The sequence below is a fragment of the Sinocyclocheilus rhinocerous genome, unplaced genomic scaffold (genome assembly GCF_001515625.1).
Source record: "Sinocyclocheilus rhinocerous isolate Xijiao unplaced genomic scaffold, SAMN03320098_v1.1 scaffold1735, whole genome shotgun sequence".
Taxonomy (NCBI): Eukaryota; Metazoa; Chordata; class Actinopteri; order Cypriniformes; family Cyprinidae; genus Sinocyclocheilus; species Sinocyclocheilus rhinocerous.
The window spans coordinates 620,391-648,383 of record NW_015642868.1 but is presented as its reverse complement, the minus strand read 5'-3'; the positions used below and the strand labels follow the sequence as shown (position 1 = coordinate 648,383).

The 27,993-nt window shown below is 34.8% G+C and overlaps 1 protein-coding gene across 1 annotated transcript in view; it reads left to right on the top strand.

Moving 5' to 3' along the window:
- thsd7ab (thrombospondin, type I, domain containing 7Ab) overlaps positions 1-27,993 on the top strand; it is a 133,455-nt gene that overhangs the window by 48,202 nt on the left and 57,260 nt on the right. The window contains exons 2-7 of the mRNA XM_016574204.1: positions 5,520-6,363; positions 12,209-12,457; positions 12,757-12,857; positions 19,150-19,218; positions 21,687-21,842; positions 22,899-23,102. Of these exons, the coding sequence (XP_016429690.1) occupies positions 5,520-6,363; positions 12,209-12,457; positions 12,757-12,857; positions 19,150-19,218; positions 21,687-21,842; positions 22,899-23,102 (1,623 nt within the window). The remainder of the gene's footprint in view (positions 1-5,519; positions 6,364-12,208; positions 12,458-12,756; positions 12,858-19,149; positions 19,219-21,686; positions 21,843-22,898; positions 23,103-27,993) is intronic.

Sequence of the window (27,993 nt, the reverse complement as noted above, 5' to 3'; positions counted from 1 at the left end):
AGCATTATGTGTGAGTTTTGCCTTTGGAGCGTCACTATCGGACTGCTCTGGTGGAAATTTACTTTGAAATGTGCAAAAGCGGGATGTTGAAAGGCTGAAGGCACATGGATGACTGGATTTATCTTCAGAACGTCCTAAGAAGTTCACAGTTTGCTTATGAATTTAATGGTCTTTGCCTGGGGTCAGTTTTCTTGCATTTGATTGACTCACTTCTGAAGCCGACTGGAACAGGGACTAATAACCGTATGTATCTTTTTCATTTCGACATGCAAAGAGCAGCTGATCTGGGGAATATATTCATGTAAAGTGACTTGAAAGACATTATCAGAGATGTCTAGTGCAAGTTCAGTGCATTATACAAATCGAGGTTTTTCTTTTTATTTTGATTCAGGATACTCATGTTTAACTCATGCAGTTTTTTTCTAGCATCTCTGATGTAGTGGTTCACTGCACTCAAACACACGCTGTCTTCTGAGTGCATCAGACAAAAGCATCACTTCACAGAGCTGTTAATGAAGGCCTGCTCTTATTCAACAGACTGATCTGAGCACAATTGATCAGAGATTCAGAGCTCAGGAGATTTCATGGAGTCCTCAGTTGTGATTCATTTATGCATCCGCTTCAGCTCAGTTGTTTTTCCTAACATTCCTTTTTAAATCAGGATTGAAAATTAAAACAAATGTATGAATTGTTAACAGAGCATGAGTATAGAACTATAAAAGAAATGTGAATTATCTATCTATCTATCTATCGTTCTATCGTTCTATCTATCTGTTGTTCTATCATTCTATGTATCTATCGTTCTATCATTCTGTCGTTCTGTCTATCTGTTGTTCTATGTATTATTCTATCTATCATTCTACCATTCTTTTTATCTATCTATCTATCTATCTATCTATATCATTTTGTCAGTATCTGCTATTCTGTTGTTCTGTCTGCATCATTCTATATCTATTGTTCTGTCATTCTTTCTCTATCTATCGTTCTGTTGTTCTATCATTCTGTCTGTGTATCTATCATTTTGTCTGTATCTACCATTCTATCTATTGTTCTGTCTTTTTTTTCTCTGTTGTTCTGTTTTTCTTTTTTTGCTCTGTCATTCTAAGGCCTGATCCTCTCACAATGACCCCAGTGTGGGCAGATGGTAGTATCACCAAAATATTACATCATACTGGTATACATCACAAATGAGTTGCTTCTCTGGAAATTCAAGGAAGATTAGGGAAAAAAATTATTAGATTTTAATAAAAAAAAATAGTTTATTCCGGTATATTGACACAAAAAAACACTTATTTTTAAATACGTTTTTAAAACGTATTTAATTTTTTAAGGTTTGTGGAGTCTAAAATCAAGGTGTAATTTCTCAAGATACATATTTTACAAAACGGCCTGCTGCACCTTTAATTTTGTATATTTTGGAGCTTTTCATGTCACGGCTCTTCACGTTCGCAGACCACCACAGTCTCGAAATCCTCTTTCTGAACCTGTGGGGGAGTCAGAAGACATAAAAGTGAAATCTTTTGTTGTTTTCGGTGAAGCCCATTGTGTAGGGATTGTGTTTATTCTTGCTTTTCCCAAAGACGATTAGCCTTGGGAAGCGACAGCAGTTCTGCTCCCTCCCACCGTTGGAGGAAGCACATCACGCAGTCATTAAGTCTGTGACATAATTGGAGAAATGCATGCTGTTATATGTCTCTCTGCAGCTCTGTGAACAGTGTTTGCTTATTTGCAATAAATTATAATAGATTTTGACTCGGCAGACACCACTGTAGTTCTCTTTCTAGTGATCTACCTTCATGTTTGGTGCCAACATAGACAGCTGCCTTCTAAGACAGCATCCTAACTGGAGTGTAACTGCAAAGTGACTGATTTGAAACACTCTACATGAATAAAGGAGCTTCAGATGTTGCACAAATAGCACTCTGAGAAACAGCGACTGCCCAGTTTTACATTTTTCTTCATACAGAACTGGTAAATCACCTCAGAGCTCATGATTGGTCTTTCTTGAAAAGTTTAGATGCTATTATGGAGAAAGTAAGTGGGACTTTTTTTCCACCTCATAGAGTCACACTAATATTGAGTGAAATATTCCATTTTAATTACACTGAACTGTATTCAGTGTTAAATGCATTTGTCAGCTCCAAATCCTCTTTACCCTCTAATGTTTTAGAATGTGGCCAAATCAAGGTTTCTTTGAAGGCAACATCATTTTCTGCCTAGTGTGTACTGTTTGTGTCAGGCGTGTGCTTCTGATACCTTAAAATGAGAATAGTGTTATTTTGGTCACACTTTAGTTTGGGGACCGATTCTCACTATTAACTAACTTCTGCCTCAATAAACTCCTAATTTGCTGCTTATTAATAGTTAGTAAGGTAGTTGTAAAGATTAGGTATGGGGTAAGGGATCTAAAATATGGTCATGCAGAATAAGGCATTAATATGTGCTTTATAAGTACTAATAAACAGCCAATATGCTAGTAATATGCATGCTAACAAACAACTAGTTTAAGGAATTGGTCCTTAAACTAATTTGTTACCGTTATTGTAATATTATTTATATATTATTATAGCATTTTGATTTATAGCTTGTATTTTTATATTTTCAGTTTTCATTTTAGTAAAGTTTTGGTCATTTTGATATATACCTGTCATTTTTGGTATTAGTTTGAGCAATTTTTGTACTTCAGCTTATTTGTGATTTGTGTGATATACACACTACTGTTCAAACGTTTGAGGTCTCTTTTTTTTAGGATTTGAAACAAAGCTATTGTAAAGCAGTTTTATTTTAGTATTATTTATACATTGTTTTTTTTTTATATTTTGAATTGGCTTTATTTTTGGTTTTTATTTTAATTTTAGCTGAGGTTTCAGAAATTTTGCTATGTGTTTCTGCCATTTTATTATTACTATTCTTTTTATGTTTTTATATACAGTAACTAAATCATTCATTTTTCAGTTTCAGTGCTTTTAGAACTTTATTTATTTACGTTAGTTTTATTTCAGCTTTATTTATTTTTATATTTAGTTAACAATAGCATCACTGTTGTGACATTCTCTTTGCCTTTCAAAGCCGGAATGAAACATAGTGACCTGCAGAGTAAACACATCCTGGGTGCCCACCCTCTTCATCAAATGATATTAATTAGATCTAGTGAGTGGGTGGAATGAGTGGTTGGTCAATTGGTCTTAATGATATAACGTTATTAGTAATGTTTGTGAAGCTACTTGTCTTTTTTCCCCATTATTATTTTTGAAATGGAAACTAATAATGCTTCAAATTGTATAGGAGATGTGCTATTTCTTTTGTTAATAAGCAGACTTACTAATTTCACCTGACAGGTGATAAAACTGGCAAAAAAACAAAAACAAAAAAAAAACAAAGAACCAGAATATCTGATTTGAGTCAGTAAGGAACCACCAACATCGCAGCAACCACTAAATGCATATCAACACACTGGTGTCAGAAAATCTTGTCAAATCCTTTTTTATACTATGCTTTACAAAATTTCCCCTGCTCTTGTTTAACACAATGAGGCCTGATGCGACGCGTTTGCAGCAAGAACCTTCTGAGATGGATTATTATTTAGCCTCATTACATGAACAACTATTTTATCATGCAGGAGGTGCTGAATGTGAGATGGAAACTCGACACAGCTAATGTAATACAGTGAAAATTAATGGTAATAAAGCCTCATTTTCTGTGAGATTGAGCCCCTGAAGCACAATCACAGTCCTTGTTGTCTTTACAGATCTCTATTTGTCATGCTTTGCTGTCTGCGCTCGCTGGATTCTTGGTTTAAGCTGCTTTTGTTAAACCATTGATTCTTCAGCCTGTACAATATGCTATATATGCTTGCATTTCATTTATTATTACGGCAGGAAAACTGGTAATTAGTCTCAACTGTCATAAAAAGGAATAAAAAAAGCTTTTGGAGGTGAAATGAATTTAATGACCCTTTAATTGCAGTAAGTAAGTTTTTTTTCTCTTTTATTATTCAGAAACTCAGACATACCTATTTTTACTGATACATCAGTTCTTAGCTATTTTCTTAAATAAGGTTAAATAAAGTTAATAGTCAAACCTCAAATGGGAATTTTCAAGCTGTGTTTAACATGTTGAAAAGATCATTCTATGATGCATAAGCTTTTATTTTTCAGTTTTGTATGTCAGTGGTCCTATATTTCTTATTTTGCCTGATGTTTAGCATTTATTCATACTCTGTTTAGTATGTTTGGCAACAATTTGTTGCATTTGATGACTTGATGTGATCCCAAAATTAGTGCCCATGAGGTTCTTGTTGCTTCTTCTGTTCCCATTCTCTATTTAGAGTTTGATGCTGCCAGTAGTACAAAGCAGCAGGTACTGAGCGGTGATTAACTCGTTTTGACTGCCTAATTGCTTCACAGCCAAATAGTTAATTAGGCCAACACTCAGATTATCACCTTAAGGATCAGTCAGGTACAAAAGTGAACCTATTCAAATTTCAAAGTGTGTAGACCTGACACCATGGCTGTGTTCCAGCACTTAGTGGGCTGCCTCACTGTCTGTTGCCTACATACACAGTTGCTTTCTGAGGCAGCATCCAAACTGGGTTTGGTGTCTCATAAGAGTCATTCTTGGAACGTCACACATAGGCAGAAACTCACAAATAGCGCTTCTCAAAAGAGTTTGCATCTTGCAGTTTAATTAGCTTCAAAAGTATAGCACACACAAATATTGTGTATAAAAACATTTGTCATTTTAATTTTCGTAAATATTACAATTATTTATTTATTTCAATTTAAATCTTTAATTTTATGTATGTATAAATAAATAAGCTAATTGCAACATTTTATCTTAGAATTGTGAGTTTATTTCAAAAAGAGTCAGAATTAAGAGATGTAAACTCGAGAAGTTGTGAGGAAAAACTCAGAATTGTGAGTTGTAAAGTCACAATTACCTTTTTTTTCATTGTGGCATAAACAAGCTTCCATAGAGGTCAGTAAAATTAGCTTTAAAGAAATTCATACTTTTATTCTCAGCAAGGATGCATTAAATTGATGAAAAGTGACAGTAAAGTAATTTATAATGCTGCTGCAAAAAAAAAATATTTTAAATAAATGTTGTTCTTTTGAAGAAGTATAATGATTTCCACAAAAAAATCTATAGCAGGACAACTGTTTTCAACATTGATAATAATAAGAAATGTTTCTTGAGCAGCAATTCAGCATATTAGAATGATTTCTGAAGGATCATGTGACACTGAAGACTGGAGTAATGATGCTGAAAATTCAGCTTTGATCACAGGAATAAATTACATTTAAAAAAATATTCAAATAGAAAACTGTTATTTTAAATTACATAATTATAATAATATTTCACAATATTCCTGTTTTTTATTCTTTCTATCTATCTATCTATCTATCTAAAATAAGCTTCACAGTGCATTATGGCATTAACTTCTAAAATAATCTTATTAGACAGCATCATTATGTAGCATTTCCTCAGGGACTTTGCACTAAGTGGTGTGTTTTTCCCAGGTCCGTGGGGCAGATGTATGGGCAGCGAGTGCGGTCCAGGAGGCAGTCAGAGTCGGGCGGTGTGGTGCGCTCATGTGGAAGGCTGGACCACCCTTCACACCAACTGCCTTCAGTCCACACGGCCGGCCAACCAACAGAGCTGCTTCCGTGTCTGCGACTGGCACAAGGACCTGTACGACTGGCGGCTGGGCACGTGGAACCAGTGCGTTCCCATATCGCTGCGCACTGGCCGCACGGGCATTTGCTTGCAGGGCGAAGAGGGCATCCAGACGCGGGAGGTGAACTGTGTGCTCAAGGCGGACGGCTCGACTGCGGACCACGCCATCTGTGAGTACTTTGAGCCCAAACCCCGGCAGGAACAGGCCTGTTTAATTCCTTGCCCTCAAGACTGTGTGGTGACCGAGTTCACCCCATGGACCACGTGCTCCAAGACCTGCGGGCTGGGCCTGCAGAACCGCGTCCGCTCCGTCGTGGAGCCGCCGCTGTTCGGTGGGCTTCCTTGCCCCAATCTGACGGAGTTCCAGACGTGCGCGCCGAGGGCCTGCGAGGGCAGAGAGACGGTGTTCAGTCTGAAAGTGGGCGGATGGAGCGAGTGCAAGCTGCCTTTTTTAGCATCACCTCCGACCTCCTCTGCCGCCCCCTCACGCACCGCCCGCCAAGCCCGCCGGCGGAAAGGCAAAGAGAGGAAAGGGAACCGAGACCCGGAGATGCGCGAGCTCATCAAGAGCAAAAGGAACCGCAACAGGCTGAATCGACTAGAGGACGACCTCTGGAATATGGAAATAGGCTACCAGTCTCGGCAAGTAGTGTGTGTGCATCGAAACGGAAGCACGGTGTCTCTCAGGTTAGTGACTTTTCCCATTAGAGCCATATTCATTTGACTTAAATTATTGACAATAATGAGGTTGTGAGGGGTGGAATATTGATCTGTTCAGTGTACTGTATTACCAAGTAACTGATTTTCACAAACCTGGATTCTGGATTTTTTGCCCACTGGAAAGTGCAACGTTTTATCTTAAACAAGAGTTAAACAGTGAACGCAGTTAACTTAACAACGACTAGATAATTTTTTTGCCCTATTTATTCATTTGTTAAATACTTTACTGTGCAATATGTACAGTGATTTGGATGCGTGTTTTTAAATTTTTTTTATTACTTTTTATATTTTCTGATATTCATGTTATATTGTAGTGTGACACCCGGGAAAAAAAAAAACATAATAAATAAGAACCTGTGAATCAATTTTGAAGGTAATAATAATTAATAATTAAACAATTGATTAGCATTAATATTATTTTATTCAAAAATACTTGAAAATATAATGTAATATAAACGTACAATAACTTGGATACACCTCTTCTATGATGAGCATGTTTTTCATTTCTGAATTATTAATATTCATTTCATATTTTCTTTTTAGTAGTTCAGGTTTTAACGTGTTTCAACTCCCCAAACGTTAATGATATTTATAAATTAATAAATGCTGCTATGTTAATATTAATAGTTATTAATTCATTATTAGTAATCACTGTTATTTATTATTAATATGAATTATAATTAATTAACATTAATATTAATTTATTAAAATATATTTAAAATGGCAATTTGTACAATGACTTGGATACACATCTTCTGTGATGAGCATGTTTTTCATGTCAGAATTACTAATATTCATTTTGATATTTTCCTTTGAGTAGTTCAGGTTTTAAAGTGTTTCATGGTGCAACTCCTCAAAAGTTAATGATGTTTATAAACTAATAAACGCTGCTATGTTAATATTAACATTTAGTAATTTATTATTATAATCACTGTTATATATTATTAATATTAATTATAATGAATCAACATTCATACTCATTTATTTAAAAATTGCAATTTGTACAATAGGATACACCTCTTCTATGATGAGATTCCATGTTAGAATTATTAATATAAATTTTTATATTTTTTCCCTTTTTGTTAGTTTTGGATGTAAAATGTCATGTGGTGCGACTCCCCAAAACGTAAAGAGTCTTTGAATTAATAAATATCATTACATTAATAATAATACATTTCATCAATTATATTAATAATAATTAACATGTATATTCATTTATTTAAAAATGCATTAAAAATGCAATTTGTGCAATGACTTGGATACATCTCTTCTATGATGAGTATGTTTGTCATATTGGATTTATTAAAATGAATTTTTATGTTTTCTTTTCATTAGTTCAGGTTGTAAAATATCTTGTGGTGCAACTCTACAAAAATGTGATATTTATAAATAATACATATAACTAAGTCAATATTAATTAATTAATTAATTATTAACAATCTTTATTGATTATTATTATTAATTGCAACTCCCCAAATATTTTTACCTTTTTATTTTTAATAGATTTTTAGAAATTATAATTAATTCAAGATTATTTGATATGCACACTCACATATTCAAAGTATAAGAAGGATATTACTTGTAAAATATTACCCATAAAAGTTTGTCATACTAAGGATGAGCAGTTTTAACTTAAATATGTTTATATGATACTTGAGGCTTTCTCAATCTGCAGTATGTCTGTTAATATTAAAAAAACCCGGTCATTTTTATGTTTATGTGTTAAAAGCTATTATGCATTAGTTTCTCCTGAGCCGCATCTCTTTTGTTGTAGCACTAATGGTTGTCAGGCTAATAGCGGTTAAATGAGTGTGAAAACTAGGGATCCCGGCGTATTTCTGCACTCCGTCAGCCGCTGACAGTCAGAGGATGATGCCTGCGTGACTCGTCTGGGTCTCCGCTGTGCTGTCAAAGCACTCCCACGCTTGATGTCTATTTTCAACAGTAGAAATGACAACTGTATATTCCCCAGCAGCAGATTGTGTGACACGGCAGGAATCTGTGCCAGCACTTTCCACCGAGTATTAAATGTTCAAGAGTTTTGTAGTTATTTAAAAAGTTTTGGCGCAGTCTTATAGTCTGTGTATCTCAGGCGTACAGTGTTTGGCCTTTGATATCCGTTCGAGCTCAGGAACATGGGAAGAGTTGAAAGGAAAACATTCAGAGCGTTTCAGCCTGAGGAATCTGCAGCTAAAGTTAAGTTTATGGAAACAGTTCAATAGCCAACATCAAGGTTAAAGCAATCCAGCAAAGTCACATATAATACACAAAGTCAAATACACCATTCAAAACATATTGAAACATATTTTTGAAGTCATTTATGCTCATCAAGGGTGTGTTTATTTTATTAAAAATGAAGTAAAAACATTTAATATTATCATTTAAATTAGATGTTTTCTATTTGAATATATTGTAAAATGTACTTTATTTCTGTGATTCAAAGCAGATTTGTCTTCAGTGTCACATGATCCTTCAGAAATTATTCTAATACTGTATGCTGCTCAAGAAACATTTCTGATTATTATCAATGTTGAAAACAGTTGTGCTGCTTGCTATTTTTGGGGAAACCATGATATTTTATTTTTTGGATTCTTTGATGAATAGAAAGTTTAAAAGAACACCGTTTATTTAAATTTTTTTGTAACATTATAAACATAACTTTTTTTTACAATTTAATGCATGCTTGCAAAATAAAATTATTAATGTCTTAAAAAAAAAATCTTACTGACCCCAAACTTTTGAACGGTAATGTATATATGTCATGTATGGAATTTCAAAAACAACCATCATACCTCCAGGAGAATAAATATTAATCTTTAACTTGTTTCTCTTTGCTCCTGAAATATTCATAGCTGTTTTGTTTCTTCAAGAAAGTGAAAAATAACACACTTTTTCTGTGATCAGCCAGTAGACCATCACAAACAAACAGTTCACACCATTCTTATTCTGTTTCATTACTTTGCTTTTGTCAGTATAGTAAACCCAGCAGTACTTAGTGTAATATTTCGCCAGACATCTCATCTGTTGCTAGTACTTTGTGTTTGTGGCTTTACACAAGCTCTCGAAAGCCAAAGACTGTAAATCACATACCTTTGCTCAGTGTTATGCATACAATAGCATTGTTTAATTGAGTATTTCCTGCTAACTTTATTTAGGATTTGATGGACTTCTTCATAATGCTCCTGTTGCCGCAGCGAGGCTCTCCTCAATTGCTACAATTGAGTTATTCTTACATTAAAGGAGAAACATCATTCTCATTTAAATGGAAATGATGGTGTCCTCATTCCATCAAGCAGCTGTAAATAACAACTCACCAAAAATGTGCAACACAGTGCATAAAAAAAATGCATGTTAGTAATATTTGGAAGTTTGAGGCACAGCAAAGCATATTTCAGCAGAATAACAGTGCTTGAAACCAATTTGACACTCAGGAAAAGTCAAATCCGCCCTAAATTTCTTTTCTTGTTGAATATCCTGTTATATACATCACATTATGGAAGTTATGGAAACTTTTTTCATGTTTAATTTAAACTTCTTTAGCAAACATGGCGTTGATAGTTGATATGTGTGATTTATTTCCGTTAATCAGTTCCAATTGTCAAAAATTGATATTTGTCGTTTAATAAATACCATAAATATGCCACAGCCATATCACCCTGCAGCCCAAGACTGGTTACCCACTGAAGCTAAGCAGGGTTGAGTCTGGTCAGTACCTGGATGGGAGACCTCCTGGGAAAACTAGGTTGCTGCTGGAAGAGGTGTTAGTGAGGCCAGCAGGGGGTGCTCACCCTGTGGTCTGTGTGGGTCCTAACAAGGCGGGCCTTCATTTGATACAGGAACTATTCGAGCCGTTCATGCCAGACTGGGGAGGGAGGTGTTGTAATAATGTAAAATATGTGAAAAATAATGTGTTTTTCGACCAACCTAGTATGAGAGCCTGTTCTAGTACACCCCTCAAGACTTTGTAAAAGAGCATAATAGGACCCCTGAAATGTTAATATTAATATTTATTTATATAATTCATATTTATTATTTTAATTTATTAATAAACATCACTGTTATGTTTTATTAATATCACCATAATTAATGATCATAAATCAATTAATAAAAAAATAATAAATTCAATTTTAAAAATCCATAAAAAAAATTCTCAGATCAGACATCTCTGTTTTTCTTATATTACAACAAAACATTTTTAAATATAAATGTATTTAAAAAATCTATTTTAAAATTTAATTTTAAATACTTTTTAAAAATGTTTTAAAAATGTTCGTAAAATATATTTAAATTTTGTATATAATTAAAAAAAAATATATTAAATATATTTTTTTAAATATTGTATGTAAATATATTTTTTAAGTATTTAAAATATATTTTGAAAAATATTGCTATCGATTTCAGGCATGCCTAGTTACACTGGTGAATATAAATGAACACTCTGAGGGAAAAAAAAATACAAAACTGTCAATGGCTCAATATCCTTTCAATTGGTACTAATTTGTACTTTTAAGGTGACCATTTTGTAACTTCTTTTTATCTTTTTTCCTTGGGTTGGTTAATTAATTAATTTAATTTTGCCCCAGCCCTTGTCACAATCTTGATAATTGCCCCATTTATTTTATAGCACACACAATCGCTATTCCAGCGACAGACTGCATGCTCTCTATTTCTGCCAAATACAGTTTACCAACGGCTACTATCGTTTTTAGACCTCAGGAAGAGTTATTGTGCTGCAATATGGTGTCATTATGTTGCCAGATTTTTAAATGGTTTCGAGACATCTTAATCTGGGTTTAAAGTGGGTGGAAAACAGTGGCAGCTTTGAAGTTTATGTGTTTAAGAGTCCGTGCTGCCCTGAGGTGAGTTTGGCAGCCGCGGCACCTAAATGAACGGTTGCTAAATGAAGCTACGCTGGAAAGGAAGCAGCCTGTAATTAGCTGTAATAGCTCGTCAGCTGCATTGCCTACAGAGAAAATAAGAGACTAAGAGAAATTGCTGCATTCTCACTGCTCAGCATTAAGTTACCGGCCACTGAAACAATTACAAAAGCTGTTCAGCTGCGATTTGAGTTTGTTACCAAAAGCATGTGATTAAAGTATTAAAAGACAAAATACTGCGGTGATACTGTAATGTGATGGAATCAGGGGTTCACAGCTTTTTATTTGTTAGTTGAGCCCCTGGAATTTTTATGATGTTTTGTTTTGTTTTGTTTTGTTTTGTTTTTGTTTTTTTTTGTTTTAATAAAATGGATGTTTGCCCAGACACAATGTTCTAATAAATAAATATGATGAAAATAAAAATAAGTATTGGTCATATTTATTTAATTTTATCGAATTTTGTAATTATTTGTTTACAAAAAAATAAATTGCAAAAATCTACTTTAAAATATCGTATGAATTAAAAAACATATTTGTATATTATAATATTTATGTTTGTCATTTAATTTGGTATAACTCTTGTATAACACTCTCATAAAAATATTTCTACTCTAAGAAACAAATATTTCATTTTTCAGCATTTCGTTGTTTTTTTAATATCATTGATATACTGTTATAGAACTTTTATTTTAAAATATTTTATTTTTATATTTTCTGTTTTCATTTTAATTTTGGTCAAAGTTTTAGTAAGTTTTGTGTGTCTTTTTTTTAAAAATGTCTGTAGTTTTTATTAAATTGTAGTTTTTAGGTTGTTTATTTAGTTTTAGTTATTTTAATACTTCAACTGAAACTAAACAACAACTTCTTGATAACTGTAAAATCATTATATTGTCATGTTGACTGACCAGTCCTTCTATTCATCTGTCCTGTATCAGCCAGTGTCCCCACTGGAGTCTGCCAGAGACGTACCAGTCCTGCCTGATGCCCAAAGACTGTGTGGTCAGTGAATGGAGCTCGTGGGGCTCCTGCTCAAAGACCTGCTCGGACCCCAGTGTTCCTCAGGGCTCACTCTCCCGCAGCAGACAGCTGATACGGCTTCCTACCAGAGGAGGGTCCGAGTGTCCCCAGCTGGAGGAGAGCCAGGCCTGTGAACCTGAAGGGGACGGGGTGCTGCCCTGCGCTGCGTAAGTACCACAGAAATGCTCGACAGGGTCAGACTATAAAAAAAATCCCTTTTGTTGTGCTCTATGATATCTGTATGCATGATTTCATACAGTCAGTTTGAGTGAGTGCTTTTGAGTTGCAGATATAACACTTTCTTATTTAGACATGACAGCCAGTCGTATCTCTGTTTGGGATCAAAGGTTTCCATTTTCAAGGTTTTGTGTGTGAAAATGCATCGTATCATTGGAGTGATGATATTATGAGAGGTACTCCAACAAATTGATGTCATCTTGTCATATCTCATTATGTGTCAACCCAGAGGAAACATTGTTGCTCAGAAGTTGCTCTTTCGTAACTCAAATGATATAATGTGGTTCCTAGTAAGCCTGTCATTGAAGTTTCAGTTTCAGAAGTTTCAGAGTAGAAACAAATGAAACAATTGTTGACATACAGTAAAAGTACAGAGCAATAAAATGAACAACCTAGGCACACTGGAAAATCGTGCCTCTACGTACATTTTTCAGAACTCCCAAAACATACCTCTACATACAGTTCACTGCAGTTTCCAGCTGAAATGAACTCGAGAGACAGTAAAACACCAACAACTTTTGTTCCTTTTCACACAAATTATGATTGCAGGGCAGATTACCAATTAATGAAGACTTACTTTTGCTTGGCTCCTTGCACAAAACTATGTTATGACCTCAAAACACTTTACCATAGTGCATGATTTATGCATGATTTTAAAAAATACAGCATTGCACTAGCAATGTGGTACAAGTCTGTTGAACATGAGCCATGATAAAAGAGCTCAAAGATGTGTAGAAACAAGATAAGATGGCACGGTTGCTTCAGAAAATGCATTTTTTTAAATCTCTGATATGTTGTCATATGTACATTATTTTCAAAAGCGATAGTGCATTAAACATTTAGCGCAACAAACTCAACATTTAATTTCTGAACTGTTGAATTATGTGCAACAACCAACATAATACACATTGCCAGATTCAAGTTAATCTGTTTCAGATAAAACTGAACATACTTTCTGGGGCCATTCAGAGCAAAAAGCAACATATCATTCTGTAGATTATTATAGTTGACTAAAAATAAAACCATAATTTTATGTTAACATTAACTTAAAAAAAATAAATGTTAACTAAAATGATAACTAATAAAAATGATGAAATTAAATTAAATTGCCAAGGCAACATTTCTTTTTCTTTTTCATTTTTTCTTTAATTTATTTTCACTTGAAGAACAACTAAAACATTAAAGGGGTCCTATTATGCTCTTTTACAATGTCTTGAATTTGTTTTGGGGGTGTACTAGAACATACTCTCATGCTTGGTGGTTCGAAAAACGCATTATTTTTTACATAATTTACATTATTACAATACCTTTCTCCCCAGTCTGGCACAAATGGCTCGATTAGTTCCGGGTTTGATGAACGCCCGCCTTCCGAAAAACGAAATGTGATGTGATTGGTTAGATGTCCCAGTGCGTTGTGATTGGCGAACAGCTTAGACGGTGTTTCAGTACTGCCCCGCCCCTTGCCAAAGCAGCAAGTTCCGTCTGCTCTGTTTAATTAAGGGTGGCGTCAATATTGCCTACTTGTAAGAATTGTTCTAGACATGCCGAAAATGTGACGCTACAGCACAGCAGCTCTTCTGATGCGCTCACTCAACCAAGCGTTCTAACCATAACCTCGCCCCTCCCCACCCCCCAACCATTCGAATTTCCGCAGGCGGGGATTATTTTAATGATATTCTAATGGGCCGCTTTGTGATATCACAAAACCCGGAAAACAAACGCTGTAGTCCAAACGAGCCGTTCGTTGTAGTTCTTGAAAAGGGATTTTTTAAAAACGAAATATCTCCCTTTGGAGTGGACTTTGAGATTTGTAAGTTTGAAGATCTTTTTTATGCCCAAACATACACACTACACACTGACTAAAATTCAAAAAGGGAAAAAGCATAATAGGACCCCTTTAATAAAAATAATAATAAAAAAAATATGTAAGCAAAATGACAAAACACACAACAAAATTACTGAAATTAAAAACTATAGTATTTCAGTGATGCTAAAATAATACTGCTGCAGAATTGCTAAATTTTTCCAGCATAGGTTGAAAATGAATGTGAATAGAAGCTCGGACCATTTTTGGTCTGATAGCATTTTAATTCATATTGAAATCTCTTATTGTTATCTTGGCAAATCTGAGCAGAGTTGGAGACATTGTCGAGATCTCCTCTGAATCTCTGGAAGAGACACATGCAGCAGGAGAACTGTGTAACTGGGAAACACTCTAAGCTAATTCGCGATCAATTTAATCTTCTGTTGTCAAGGAGAAGCAATTGAGATGTTAACGAGATCTCATTTGGGATTTTCCAATCCTGCGGGCATGTACATGAAACAAGCTCTAAAAAGACCCAGAAGTCACGTCTCAGCATGACGAACTGTAGTGCTTTCTGCTCTTCATGGAGAATTGCCGGCGTGGAGTGGGAGGCCCTGCCGGGAGCCGCTTGACCCCTGCTCTGCGTGAGCGGTGGTGCCAGTGAGAGTCAGCACATGAGCATATGGAGACGGGGTGAGACGGATCGGGCTGCTCTGTGCTCCCGAGCCAAGAGAGATGCACTGACAAATGGAAGTGATCTTAAGAGCTCGGTGACGCTGCTCTAATCTCGTTCTCTCACAGATGGCCCGCACTGGCACGCCGTCACAGGCCACACAATGCTTTCTGAGTCTCCCACATACTATGAACATGCAGTTCGAGAAGATAATGGATTTTTGCAATTCTGTTTCGCACTATAGCGAAAGTGGGAAAGAGAAATCAAAAATGACATCTCTTTAATATCGCTGTTTTTTTCCAAGACAGAAATAAGATTAAATGGAGGTTGAATGGAGATTCTGAAGTCTTTTCAGACTATAAAAGACCCCAGTATTCAAATGTGTCTTAAGGTTTAAGAGATCTATCCATCCACCCATGCACCTACCTATTTTACATCCATCCATCCATCCACCAGCCTACCTATCCACCTACTTATCTACCTTCCTATCCATTCACCAATTCACTCATTCATTCATCCATCCATCTATCCAACAACCTACCCACCTATAAATCTACATACCTATTCATCCATCAATTCATCCACCTACCTGTTATCCATCCAGCCATCCATCTATCCACCAGCCTACCTATCCACCTACTTATCTACTACCTTCCTATTCATTCACCAATTCACTTATTCATCTATCCAACAACCTACCTATTCACCTACGAATCTTCCTACCTATCCATCCATCCATCCATCCTACTACTTAACTACCTTTCTATCCATTCACCAGTTCACTTATTCATCCATCTATCCAACAGCGTACCTACCCACCTACTTATCTACCCATCCACTACTACTACTTAGCTACCTTTCTATCCATTCACCAATTCACTTATTCATCCATCTATGCAACAGTGTACCTACCCACCTACTTATATAAAATGCCATAATCAAATCTTTATAAGTTTCATAGGACTCCATAAGAGAAACCTTAAGTTTAATATAATGCCATTGAAGAGTCATTGAGTTCCATATGATGCTGAAATTGAAAACAGTTTATTATAAGAAAAAACATTGAATCAATTATTTATTTATTGCAAAGTATCTATTATAATAAAATGACATTTTGTGATTTATATGTTGCTTTGCAAACATTTTTTGTACCTCTCAGAACAATGTAAATCCTAGAATACATGGATCTATCCATCATTCTTCTCCTTTTTCCTTGCTTTCTCTGTCCACCACCCACATGCATGTGTGTGTAAATCTCTTACTCTACTGTATATATTGCATCAGCATTTCTTTGCATGCTCCACACACACACACACACAACATCTGGCCCACCCGTCTTCATGGAAAATACCCTTTTTTTAATCTTTCTCCCCCCTGCTCGCTCTTTTGATGCTCAGAACTGTAAGGCGAGCACATTGAAACTTATCGTAATGCACATGTCTCCGTACATTAGAGCAGATGAGCGCTGACTGCGTGAAAAGCTCCAGTTAAAGAAGCGCTATTAGAACAGGCCACTGGTGGAGCTGCGTATGCTGGGAAATCTGTGTCCTTATCAGCGCGGTGCAGGAGACGCCTCGCTTCACTGGGGGGTAATCTGCTCTGCCGACAGCAGATACATGAACGCAGACAGTGCAGAAAGTTAAAGAGAAAATGTGCTGGAGCGTTAGTCAACTGATGGGAGTCGTGATGTTCTCACCCTGGGAGGATGTTGTCAGCTTCAAGATTCTTTGATGTGATGAAACCTTCATCAAATCTATCTGGAAGTGATGCTCATTTACATTTCCGTCTAAGAACACAACACTGCACTCACAGCACAAACAGAACAATATTTCCCACAGGTGGCTTCACTGGTTTTAAAACCAAGTGTTTCCAAAAGGATTTGATGACATAGGAGAACTTCCAATTTGATTCCATAAAGGAACCTTTAAACATTTAATATGATGCTGTAAGAAAATCTTAATGTTCCATTTGTTCCAAAAAATAATCTTTATAGGTTTCCTATAAAGCCATAGGAAAATCCTTATCATTTCCATTTGATTTCATAAGAGAATCTTTATAAGTTTCATATGATGCCATAAGTAAATCTTTGTAAATTCTCTTTGATTCTAAAAGAGAATTTTTGTAAGTTCTATATGATTGCATAAAAGACTCTTTATCATTTCCATTTGATTCCATAAGAGAATATAAGTTTCATATGAATTAATAAGAGAATCTTTATATAAATTCTTATATAAATATAAATTCCATTTGATTCCATAAGAGGATCTTCATAAGTTCCATATGATTCCATAAGTGAATGTTTAAGTTCAATTTGGCGCCATATAAGTTTAATATTATAAATATTATAAGTTTAATATGATGTCACATTTGAATCTTTATAGGTTCCATTTGGTTCTGTAAGAGAATCAAGTTCCATAACAGAATCTTTATACTGTAAATTTCATGACTCCATAAGTGAATCTTTATTAGTTTCATATGATGCCATAAGTGAATCTGTGCCATTTCTATTTGATTCTAAAAGAGTTCCATATGATTTTCATAAAAGACTCTGTAAAAGTTTCATATGATGTCAAAAGCAAATCTTTATAATTTCCATTTGATTCCATAGGACAATATAAGTTTCATATGAAGTCATGAGCGAATCTTTATAAATTCCATTTGATTCCCTAATAGAATTTTCATATGTTCCATTTGAATCCACAAGAGAAGCTTTGTAAGTTTCATATAATTCCGTTAGTGAATCTATAAGTTAAATTTGGCTCCACATCAGTTTAATATTATAAATAATTCTTTTTACTGTAAATTTCATGACTCCATAATCTTTGAGTTCCATTTGATTCCATAAGACACTTTATATAAGCTTCAAATGATGCCTTAAAGGCAGAGTAAGTGATTTTTCAAAAAACTTTAGAAAACTGATTCGTATCAACATTGGCTACCAGAAATCACTTACTCTGCCTTTAAGATTTTTTTTATTTTTTTTTATTTATTCTATAGGAGAGTCATTGTAAATTCCTTATGATGCCGTAAATGAATCTTTATAAGTTCCATTAGATTCCATAATATAATAATTTCAAAGCCCTTATGATGCTGTAAGAGAATCTTTAAGTTTAATGTAATGCCATATGAGAATCCTTAAGTTCCATATGATGCAGAAAATGAAAATGATTCTTGATGAGAAGAGAGTTCTTTACTGAAGTGCTGCAAAAATCCATTGAAGAAGCTTGATTTTGAGAGTGTAGGAGGAATCCTGCAGGTTTTGACTGGCTGAGATCTGGGCGCAAGTAAAAGCTAACCAGCTCATACCTCACATTATCACATTACTGTCTGAATGAAAGTCAATGGAGGCGATGTACGCTGAATAAACTGCCGTGACATTCGATTGGACAGAGCTATATTTGGAGTCTACTATGAAAAAAAATGACTGCTTTATAGGAGGACAGAATGTGACAGATGTGATTCATTTATGGCATTACAAACCAATCGGTTTGGCTGGTTATCATGAGCAGTTTGGCCCTTCTGCAACCCTCTACATTGCTAGCCAATGGCGATTCAATTGCCAAGGTGTTCGTAGAGGGCTGTGCTGGTAAATGACATAACCAGAGGTTGCATTAACTGAACATTTTTCTGTCACTTACCAAATTGTAAAAAACATTGACAGATAATTCAAAATGCTTTGTGTTGTTTTGACAGATATAGAAATAAGTTGCCTGGCCTATTGCATTGGGTGAACTAAATTGAGAAAATAAAATGTGAAAGTAGACTGCGAGAGGTGTGAGTAAGAATATAAGGAGAGAACCAAGAGTTTTTCATATTTTACTGACAGGAAAGAGTAGAACATGATGGGAAATTTACAACCCAGTCCATCAGAATGACAGAAAATGATTTTATATCAAAAGTGCCTGTGCGTTGTGATTAAATGGATATCATTGTATTGTATTTTCTGAAGGACTCTTTAAAGGTTGAATGGTTATATTTTCCCTTGCCTGCTGCTTTTGACGTCACAGCTCAAGATAGTAGATGCCCTGCGTTACCCCCTTAAAGCTGTAATATTGTGGAAGTAGTCACAGAATAGAGTTAATAGTGATTGTAATTGTATTTTCCCTTGAATGATGTTTATTAGCAGTAGTTTGTGTGCTTTGTAGAAGGTCAGTCTTCAAACGGCCAGATGCCTAGTGTCCCTCCCCTCCTGTCTATCAGCTATGAGATCTCAGGTAAGATGTTTAACCCCTTAAAAGGAATATTTGGGGTATTTTTCAACTCAATGTAAATACACCAACATTGCTTTGAAAGAGAAACTGTTATTTTATTTTATTTTTAATAATTTAATTATGTATTATTACATTTATTATTTTTATTATTAATATATACTATATTTATAATTCTAGAACTTTATTTGATATCTTTATTTTATTTTATTTCATTTCATTTCATTTTATTATTTTTATTTTATATTTAATTTAATCATTTTAATTGTATTTTAATAATTATATTTTATATTATATTTATGTTATATTGTATTAAATTATTAAATTGAATTTTGTCATGTTTTTATTTTATTCTCTTTCCTTTTTGCATCTGACATAATGGTCTTTGTTTGATCAAATCTCTTTGCCTAAAGCATGTTTACATATTTTGTTTGCTTAGTCTGTTTACTCTCTGTATTTTTGTAAGCGTTTGTGTCCATGGAGAGCTCATTACAAGAGTACATACTGATGCAACACTCTGTGCTTTAGTCAACACTCTCCTCTGGGCACCAGACAACTGACAGAGATTGATTGACAATGACAGTCATTCTGACAGCTCCTTACTGTACACTCGTCCTCAAAAGAAATAAAGAAGCATTTTATTTGTATTTGGTTTATTTGGATCTTTTAAACTAGACCCTTCTGCCTTTTATTGCATGGACTCTATAACATGGTGCAAATCGATAAGTATACTGTATACAACTGATCAAATGTGACGGTAGAGACATTTTCAAATAAATGCTTTTCTTTAAAACTTTCTATTCATCCTTGGCAAAAATATTAAGCGAGTATATTAATAAATATCAGGGCCACCTTAGGTTTCTCATCTGTTTTCAAGCAGCTACCGAGCACCAAATCATTCTCATGCTTGAAGCTAAGCCTGTCCACCTGGGTTTGTCAAAGCAGGCACAGACCGCAAACTTTGATTAGACAGAAAGTATGCACAGAAGGTCTAGACCATCTGGCACGTAAACAAGGACAACCTGTGCTGTGTTATGTTAACTTAGATGATGGTGCATTACACTGAAATCTGTCTCTCCATTAATTTGGGGAACATGCGGCGCCAGAAGGGTTGAACGAGGTGAACTGTCATTCCCCATGCCCATTTCCAGAGTTCAATCACATTTTTTTTTTTAAAGGTCTGTGTCTTAGTCTTCTCATACTTTTTAGTTGACAATCTGTGCATGTGGAGAGCATTTTGTTTTGGAAGTCTCTAGAGAGCAGAACTCACCACATATCAGTATGGAGAGCTCCACGAGTAGAGTTTACCTCGCTTTGATACAAACGCAGCAGTCATGTCACCTGTCACCCATCAAGCCGACAGCAAAATCCTGTGTTAAAACATTAATGCACTGCTTTTGTTTGTGTTTCCGAATTTGTATTTTATAGTTCCAGGGAAAAAAAGATCTCAGTTTCACACATGCTGGGCCCAGACGGGATCCATAGACTTTTTCATAGGCATTTTCTACACTCATCTGAGGACTATTCCTTTGACAGGACTTTATTTATTTATGTTTGTTTGTTTGTTTCATTTTGTTTAATCATTTTTAAGTAATTCATAGAGATCACAATTTTTTGTTTCATTTCATTTAATTTCATTTCATTGCATTGCATTGCATTCCAGGTGAATAGGGTACCTATTATACCCCTTATACATATCACCATACTTCCCCATTTAATTACATTTTAAGCATTGCAAACATTTTTTGTATTACGTGCAATTGCATTAAGAGTTTTTTTTAACTCGATATATCAGAAAATACTGTCAATAGCCAAAAATAAAATACATTTTGACTATGTTTTTTGGAAAGCTCTGTACAAAAATTTTTTTTATAATTTGTTAAGAAAACAAACTTTAAAGATAAGTACTGTAAATAAAATTGGCAGATAAATTGCAGTAAAATAAGCCAAAAAAAAAAAAAGTATTTAATGCATGTAAATGTATTTTGGATGTTTTCTACTGAAAAAAACAACAACCAAAGTTCCCAAAATTCCAAAATTGACCAGTACATGAAACAAATGATTTTGCCTTAATTTTATAAATGTAATTTTATAATTTTTTATAAATTTCTAATTTATTTATTTATTTTTTAAATTATTTTGCTTATTATTTTAATTTATTTAATTTTTTGTCATTTTATTTCATTATATGTCGTATTTTAGATTATTTATAACTGGGAACTTTACCAAATTAGTCCAAATATTTAATAAACAAACACAACGGGTTGGGGATGTGCATTCAAATTATGCTGAAATCTCCGGTTTTCTCCAGTTTTTCCTTTGCTGTGATGCAACAGGGAATCAGGATTCTTCAGAGCGTGTTTAATGTTGCCATTTGTTGTTTCCTGCAGTTACATAAAGCTAATTGTCCGTCATGTGTGGTGCTCATGTGGGAGTCTTGCCGCAGTGTTTTAATGCGTGTGTTTGCGTTGTAGCATCACAACCCGTAGACGTTCGGCTCTGCAAGGGAACGACTCCGAGTACCACGCAGCTGTGTCACATCCCGTGCCCTGTGGAGTGTGAAGTGTCCCCGTGGGGCGCCTGGGGGCCCTGCACCTTTGAGAATTGCGATGAACGCGTCGTGAAGAAAGGTAAACATTGCTGAAACCAATAATATATTCACTGAAAAGGAAGTGTCAAATACTGAGACACAATATTTTACTGAGGCACAGAGCTGTTTTACAGCCAGAATAGAATATTTCCTTTTGATTTAACCGCTATCTTAAATAATTTCTCCAAGATGCTGCGTTACGGCATATCAGCTGAAATCGCGTTTCAAACATGTCTTAATATTTCTCTACTGTTATATATTATAACTAATTGGCCAATTTTTAATGCCATTAAGATATTTTTACATTATTTTAATGACAGTTAAACACATTTGCCCTCATAATTATATGCATTTTCAAATGTATTATATAAATACTTTATTTTTGTGTATTAGGCCTACTGTTTTGGACACTACTGTATTTTTATTGCTTTACATTTGCTTAATTGTAGTGAAAAAGTCAGAATGTACAAAAAGGTCCTAAAATTAGATTGCATTTTTTAAATGAAAAATAATTTATTTTATTGCTTTACAATTGCCTAATTGTAATAAAAAAGTCAGAATGTTCAAAAAAAATCCTAAAAATAGGTTTGACTATTTTTAATGAAAAAAATTTTTTGTTGTTGTTTTACAATTGCTTAATTGTAGTAAAAAAGTAGCCTACTAATGTGCAGAAAAGGTCCTAAAAATAGGTTTGATTTTTTTTTATGAAAAACAATTTCATTTATTGCTTTATAATTGCTTAATTGTAATGAAAAGAAGTCATAAAAGGTCCTAAAAATAGGTTGTGTTTGTTTATTTATTTACTTTTAATGAAAACCATTTCTTTGCTTTCATTTTGGACGGAATGTGAATTGGACATGTTCTTGAGAGTCGTGTAAAATCCACTCTAAAAAAAATCAATTCAACGAAAGGTCACACATCCACCAAAAATCACCTCAAGACAAGTTGGTTAAAAGTAATTGGGTAAAATGTCATTAAAAATGACAAAAGTGATGTCACTGATATTTTGTCCTAATCCAGTGGCATTTTTAACTGTGACTTACAGAAGGTGTTATAGAGACAACTAATAGACCTTTTGTGTCATGTTTATTTGCAGGTTTCAAGTTCAGACGACGTACGATCACTAATTACCCCACGGGTGGCGAGGGGAACTGTCCTCATCTGGTGGAGGCCATCCCGTGTGATGATCCCAGCTGTTTTAGCTGGCAGCTGGTCAAGCTAGAGGAGTGTATCCCAGAGGAAGACATGGACTGTGGAGAGGGAACACAGACTCCACAGGTCCGCTGCGTCAACAGTGAAGGTATTAAACACAGCTGGCTTTTGCACATGTCAGGTTTACACTGTAAATAAAATTATTTTTCTAATTTGAACAGTTAAAAACTGTAAAATGCTACAGTAAAAACCAGTTGGCTCCCTTACTGTAAAAACTGTAATAGATCTAACGGGATCATTAATGTCATTTTAAGATTAAAAAAATAGTGCATTTACCAGTATTTTACATTTTATGTCATTCTATAGTTAACGTTGAAAAAATTTAATTGTAAATTACATTTTTGTAATGTAAAAAATGTAAATTGACATATCCAGAATGGACGCTTCACATTTTATGGTTTTTCATTTAAATAATTGTTTCTTCTTAGTTTTTCAGTTATGTGCATTAGTACGTTAGTACAATCAATTTTATTTATTTTATTTTATTCTTTATTTTAATCCTATTTTTATTTATTTCATTTAAACTAATTTTTATTTAATTTAATCCTATTTATTTATTATAATCCTATTTTATTTACTTATTTAAATTTTTTTTTATTTTAATCATTATTTATTTTTTTTACTGTAAATTTCAGTCCGTAAAACGTAAAATGTCACTGCTGTATTTTTCATGCCGCTGCTATTTTTGACAGTAAATTTTACTGCCTTTTTTTTTTTTTACCGTGCATTAAGGCCCTGTCCACACGAACGCGGTTATTTTTTACAACTGCAGCTTTTTCTACACGGTAAGGCCGTTCGTCCACACGCAAACGCAGCACCAGTTCACTGAAACCGAACATTTTTGAAAACGCCTGCCAGGGTAAAGATTTTCAAAAACTCCGGTTGCAGTGTTATCGTGTAGACAGCGAAAGCGTCGGAGCCTGCGCTGTTATCTCCGCCTACTGGAAACTTTTTCAGGCTTCTGATTGGCCAACATGGCTTTACGGTTGAGATTATATCGCCACCTGTTGGTTTGGCATGCTCTTGACAGTGCTTCATAGCATGCGTTTGCGTTTTCATGTGGACGGAGATTTTTTTTAAATCGGAAGAAGGAAAAACTCATGTACGTGTGGAGATGGCCTAAAGCACTATTCGGACGAGATTACTTTGCTAAACAACGTTTGAGTTACAGTTGTTAAAATATGACGTCTGTCATTTGTTGATTCAGATGGGATTGGGATCTTTGTATTGATGCATCATCACGTATGTCTGTGAAACCTCCTCAGGGAAAACTAGTCCAATCCAAATAGGGTTTAAGAAAACTGCAACTGGAGCATGTGGTCTTTTTCCAAAAATTTGGAAGCTTGCCAGATGATTAAAGCGCAAAAGCAGGCCAGTAGATTCTCACTTGTGTTCTGACAGCTTCTGTGGCGGATGTCTTTAAAAAGCAGGATTGATTTGGAATCCGGTAATTAGCCTCTGGGAATTCAAACACTATCCTGGCGGATAGATGGCGGGCAGCCGTATCTCATCTCTCAGATGGTGTGTCCGGAACGTTTTCCCTCTCAGCTGGAGCTCTTTACAGGGTTAATGCTGCAGAGAGCAGAGGAGTGTAAACATGCTACTAATGGTGATCGTGTACTCCTACAGCTCAGCTACTCAATAAAGACAATCTCAGCCGTGCCTGGAGAGACACTTGTATATTTGACCGGCTAAAGACTTGCACTTGCTTGTAAATCGGCCTCTTCAGCAGCAGCATGTTGATGAGGTGCCTTTCTGCAGCGCTATTTAGGAAAATACACTGCCGTTAAAAAAAATTGGCAAGATTTGTTAAATATTTTTGAAAGAAATCTCTCATGCTCACCAAGTCTGCATTTATTTGATTTATTTAAAAAACAACAACAGTAATATTGTGAAATATTATTGCCGTTTAAAGTAACTGTTACTAAATGAGCATACTGTAATATGTAATTTATTCCTGTGATCAAAGCTGATTTTTCAACATCATTACTTCAGAAATCCTTCAGAAATAAATGTAATATGCTGATTTGAAGCTCATTTTTCATTATTATCACAGGAAACTACAATAAATGTTTTTGGATTCTATGATGAACATAAAGTTAAAAAGAACATCCTTCAGAAATCCTTCAGAAATAAATGTAATATGCTGATTTGAAGCTCATTTTTCATTATTATCACAGCTGGCTGCTTAATATTTTTGTGGAAACTACAATAAATGTTTTTGGATTCTATGATGAACATAAAGTTAAAAAGAACATTATTTATTTGAAATAGAAATCTTTTTTTAACACGATAAATGTCTCTGCTGTAACTTTTTATCAATTGAATGTGTCCTTGCTGAATGAAAGAATTATTTCTTTCAAAAAAAAAAAAAAAATCTTACTGACCTCAAACTTTTAAACTGTAGTCTATATTGGCAAACGATCAAGATCTAGTATTTGGTTTGGTATTTTATTATTTTATGTCCTGAAATTCGCAATGTGCTGTCAGATTTGATTGGTGTAGTTCTTTTTAATGGATCAGTTGAATCAAATCAGTTTGAATCAAATGTAGGAGTCTGAATTGGTCAGATGAATCGATTCAGAGCTCACTGAATCGAATGGAATGACTGAACTGCAGGTTATGTCCAACTAAAAAAAAAGATCAATTGTTTCTATGTTATGTCATTTCTGAATTTAATTTAAAAATGCTACTTTGTAAGGTTAGTAAAACATAAATCATCATCTTATTTACCATTTATCCAACTGACATCATGTAGTATGCATTTTCTGCACCACAGCAGAGACTCCACATGAAATAATTACTGTTTCCAAACAGGTTTCCCACTGTTTGCCATTGGCTGAGTAAACAGATGAGCTCACACCATTGGTTGAGCAAGTGTTGCTGTGTCAGGATGCTAAAGCAAACAGAGCAATGTTTTGACAGCGTTCTAACAGTCTTCTGACACATCTGACAACTTGACACCCGTTTCTCAAGTCTAAAACACTCCATGTAAAATACTCCATGTTGGCAGCATCTTGCATTATTTTTATCTAATTGATCTGGGAAAACTCATAAATGTGGGGGAACAAAAAATAATGTTTGATGGTCAGTTTTCATATCTAAAAATGCATGAGATCTCAAAGAAAATTTTTTTCAGTTTTCTCTGGCCAAGAAATGTCAGACTAATGTAACCAATGAATCACAGTGTGCTTTTATTTTTATGAGCAGGTTTATTTGCAGTAGCTGATTACCAAAGCAATAGACATAACTCAAAATATTCAGTGTCTTTCAAATATTCATTGTTTCTAACCTGGGAAAATGTGGCTAATTCATTCATTCTTACTCTAAAGTGTTCATTTTTAGCAACCCGGTAGCTTGCAAACCCTTAGTGTCAAAGCAAGCTGGTAAAAAGGGCTTGTTTTTCTGTCAGACTTGTCTAAAAAAATATCTGATTATATACCATAATGGATGTTTGAAGCTAATAACAGTGGAAGCTTCCAGAAACTGCAGATGAAACTTTGTGGAATTTCTCACAATTTTGCCACATTAGGTCTGAAAAAGATAAACCATCACAGCCTCTCCAAGGAAACATCTGCTGTTTTCAAGAAATCCCTCTGTCACGTGATCACTGTCATTCACAGTCTGCTGTGTGATATGACGTCTATGAAATAATAATAATAACGTGCAATAATGTTCTCTAGCATCTGCCGCGTGAGCAATCGAACGCCCCCCGTCTCGCCATAACCTGCCTCTCTGTAGCCGTACGCTGTGGCAGATTGATTCCATCACGCACTGATTAAAATTGATCGGCTAGTTGTGTTTTTACAGCCAGACTTGGCATCTGCTTCGCTCCGACTGTCTCGGCGAGTGACATGTACGATATTGCTTCACAAATGGCCACGGTTCTGACACAGATCGATGTAAATATTGTATCGCTGTTTGCTACAAGGAAAACTTGGAGTGCCCCTGCTTTTGATGGAAATATTTATTGGGTGTTTGTGGCTCAGTGCTCAAGCAGAGAGTGTGTTTTTTTTTGTTTCTCCACAGCATGTCACTGAGCTAAAGCCAAAACCCGAGCTGATACTCATCAGATTTGGCTCAAAGTAAAAGATGTGATGAAAACCCTTGAGAGAGGCTGTGCGTGGTCTGCCAAACACAGACACGCTGACAACAATTGCACATGTTTTGTTTTTGCCTGTCCTTCAGAACCATCTGTATGATTGCTTTCTACTGATTTTAGGATGGCACCGTTTCAAATTAGGACAACAGAGTGGTTTGAAATGCGTTAAAAGCTTGTCTGGCTGAATCATATTTTGCATAAAGAAAATGTTGCCTAATTTTAGGTCCATTAACATAATTTGCATTGTGACGTTTATTTTCAAGACAGTTAAGAGCATTTTACACCCTAATTTTCATTACCATAATGAATCTGGATGTTTTTTGTAGCTCCCTTATTTCTCAGTGGTGATTCTCATTAGCTTTTTTTTGTTGTTGTTGTTATAGTTGGGTTTTGACAATATATGCTAATATATTATTTACATGCTTATATAAAGTAATACTTTTTTTATATATTGTTATTTAGTATGTTTTATATTTACTAAATGTTTACTTAACATTGTAATGTTTTGATAATTTATATATTCAATATCAATTTAATTTAATATTTACATTTTTTATATTGTTAATAATCAAAAATCAAAGGCAATACAACAAATACTACCTTAGTGTATGAACAAATAAGAATCACGTGTTTTTTGTTTGTTTTTTGCATGAAAGAGATTTTGGTTACACTTTATTTTAAGGTGTTCTTGTTACAGTGTAATTATACATATAAGTGCTGAGTAATATTAATTAGCTACATGTACTTACTATAGGGTTAGAGTCAGGGGCGCCGGTAAGGGGGGGGAAGTTAGGACGATTCTAAGGGCCCACGCACTTTTGGAGCCCCCAGAGATCTGTTTTATTAGTAGTAACAGTAGTAGTAGTAATGTAATAGA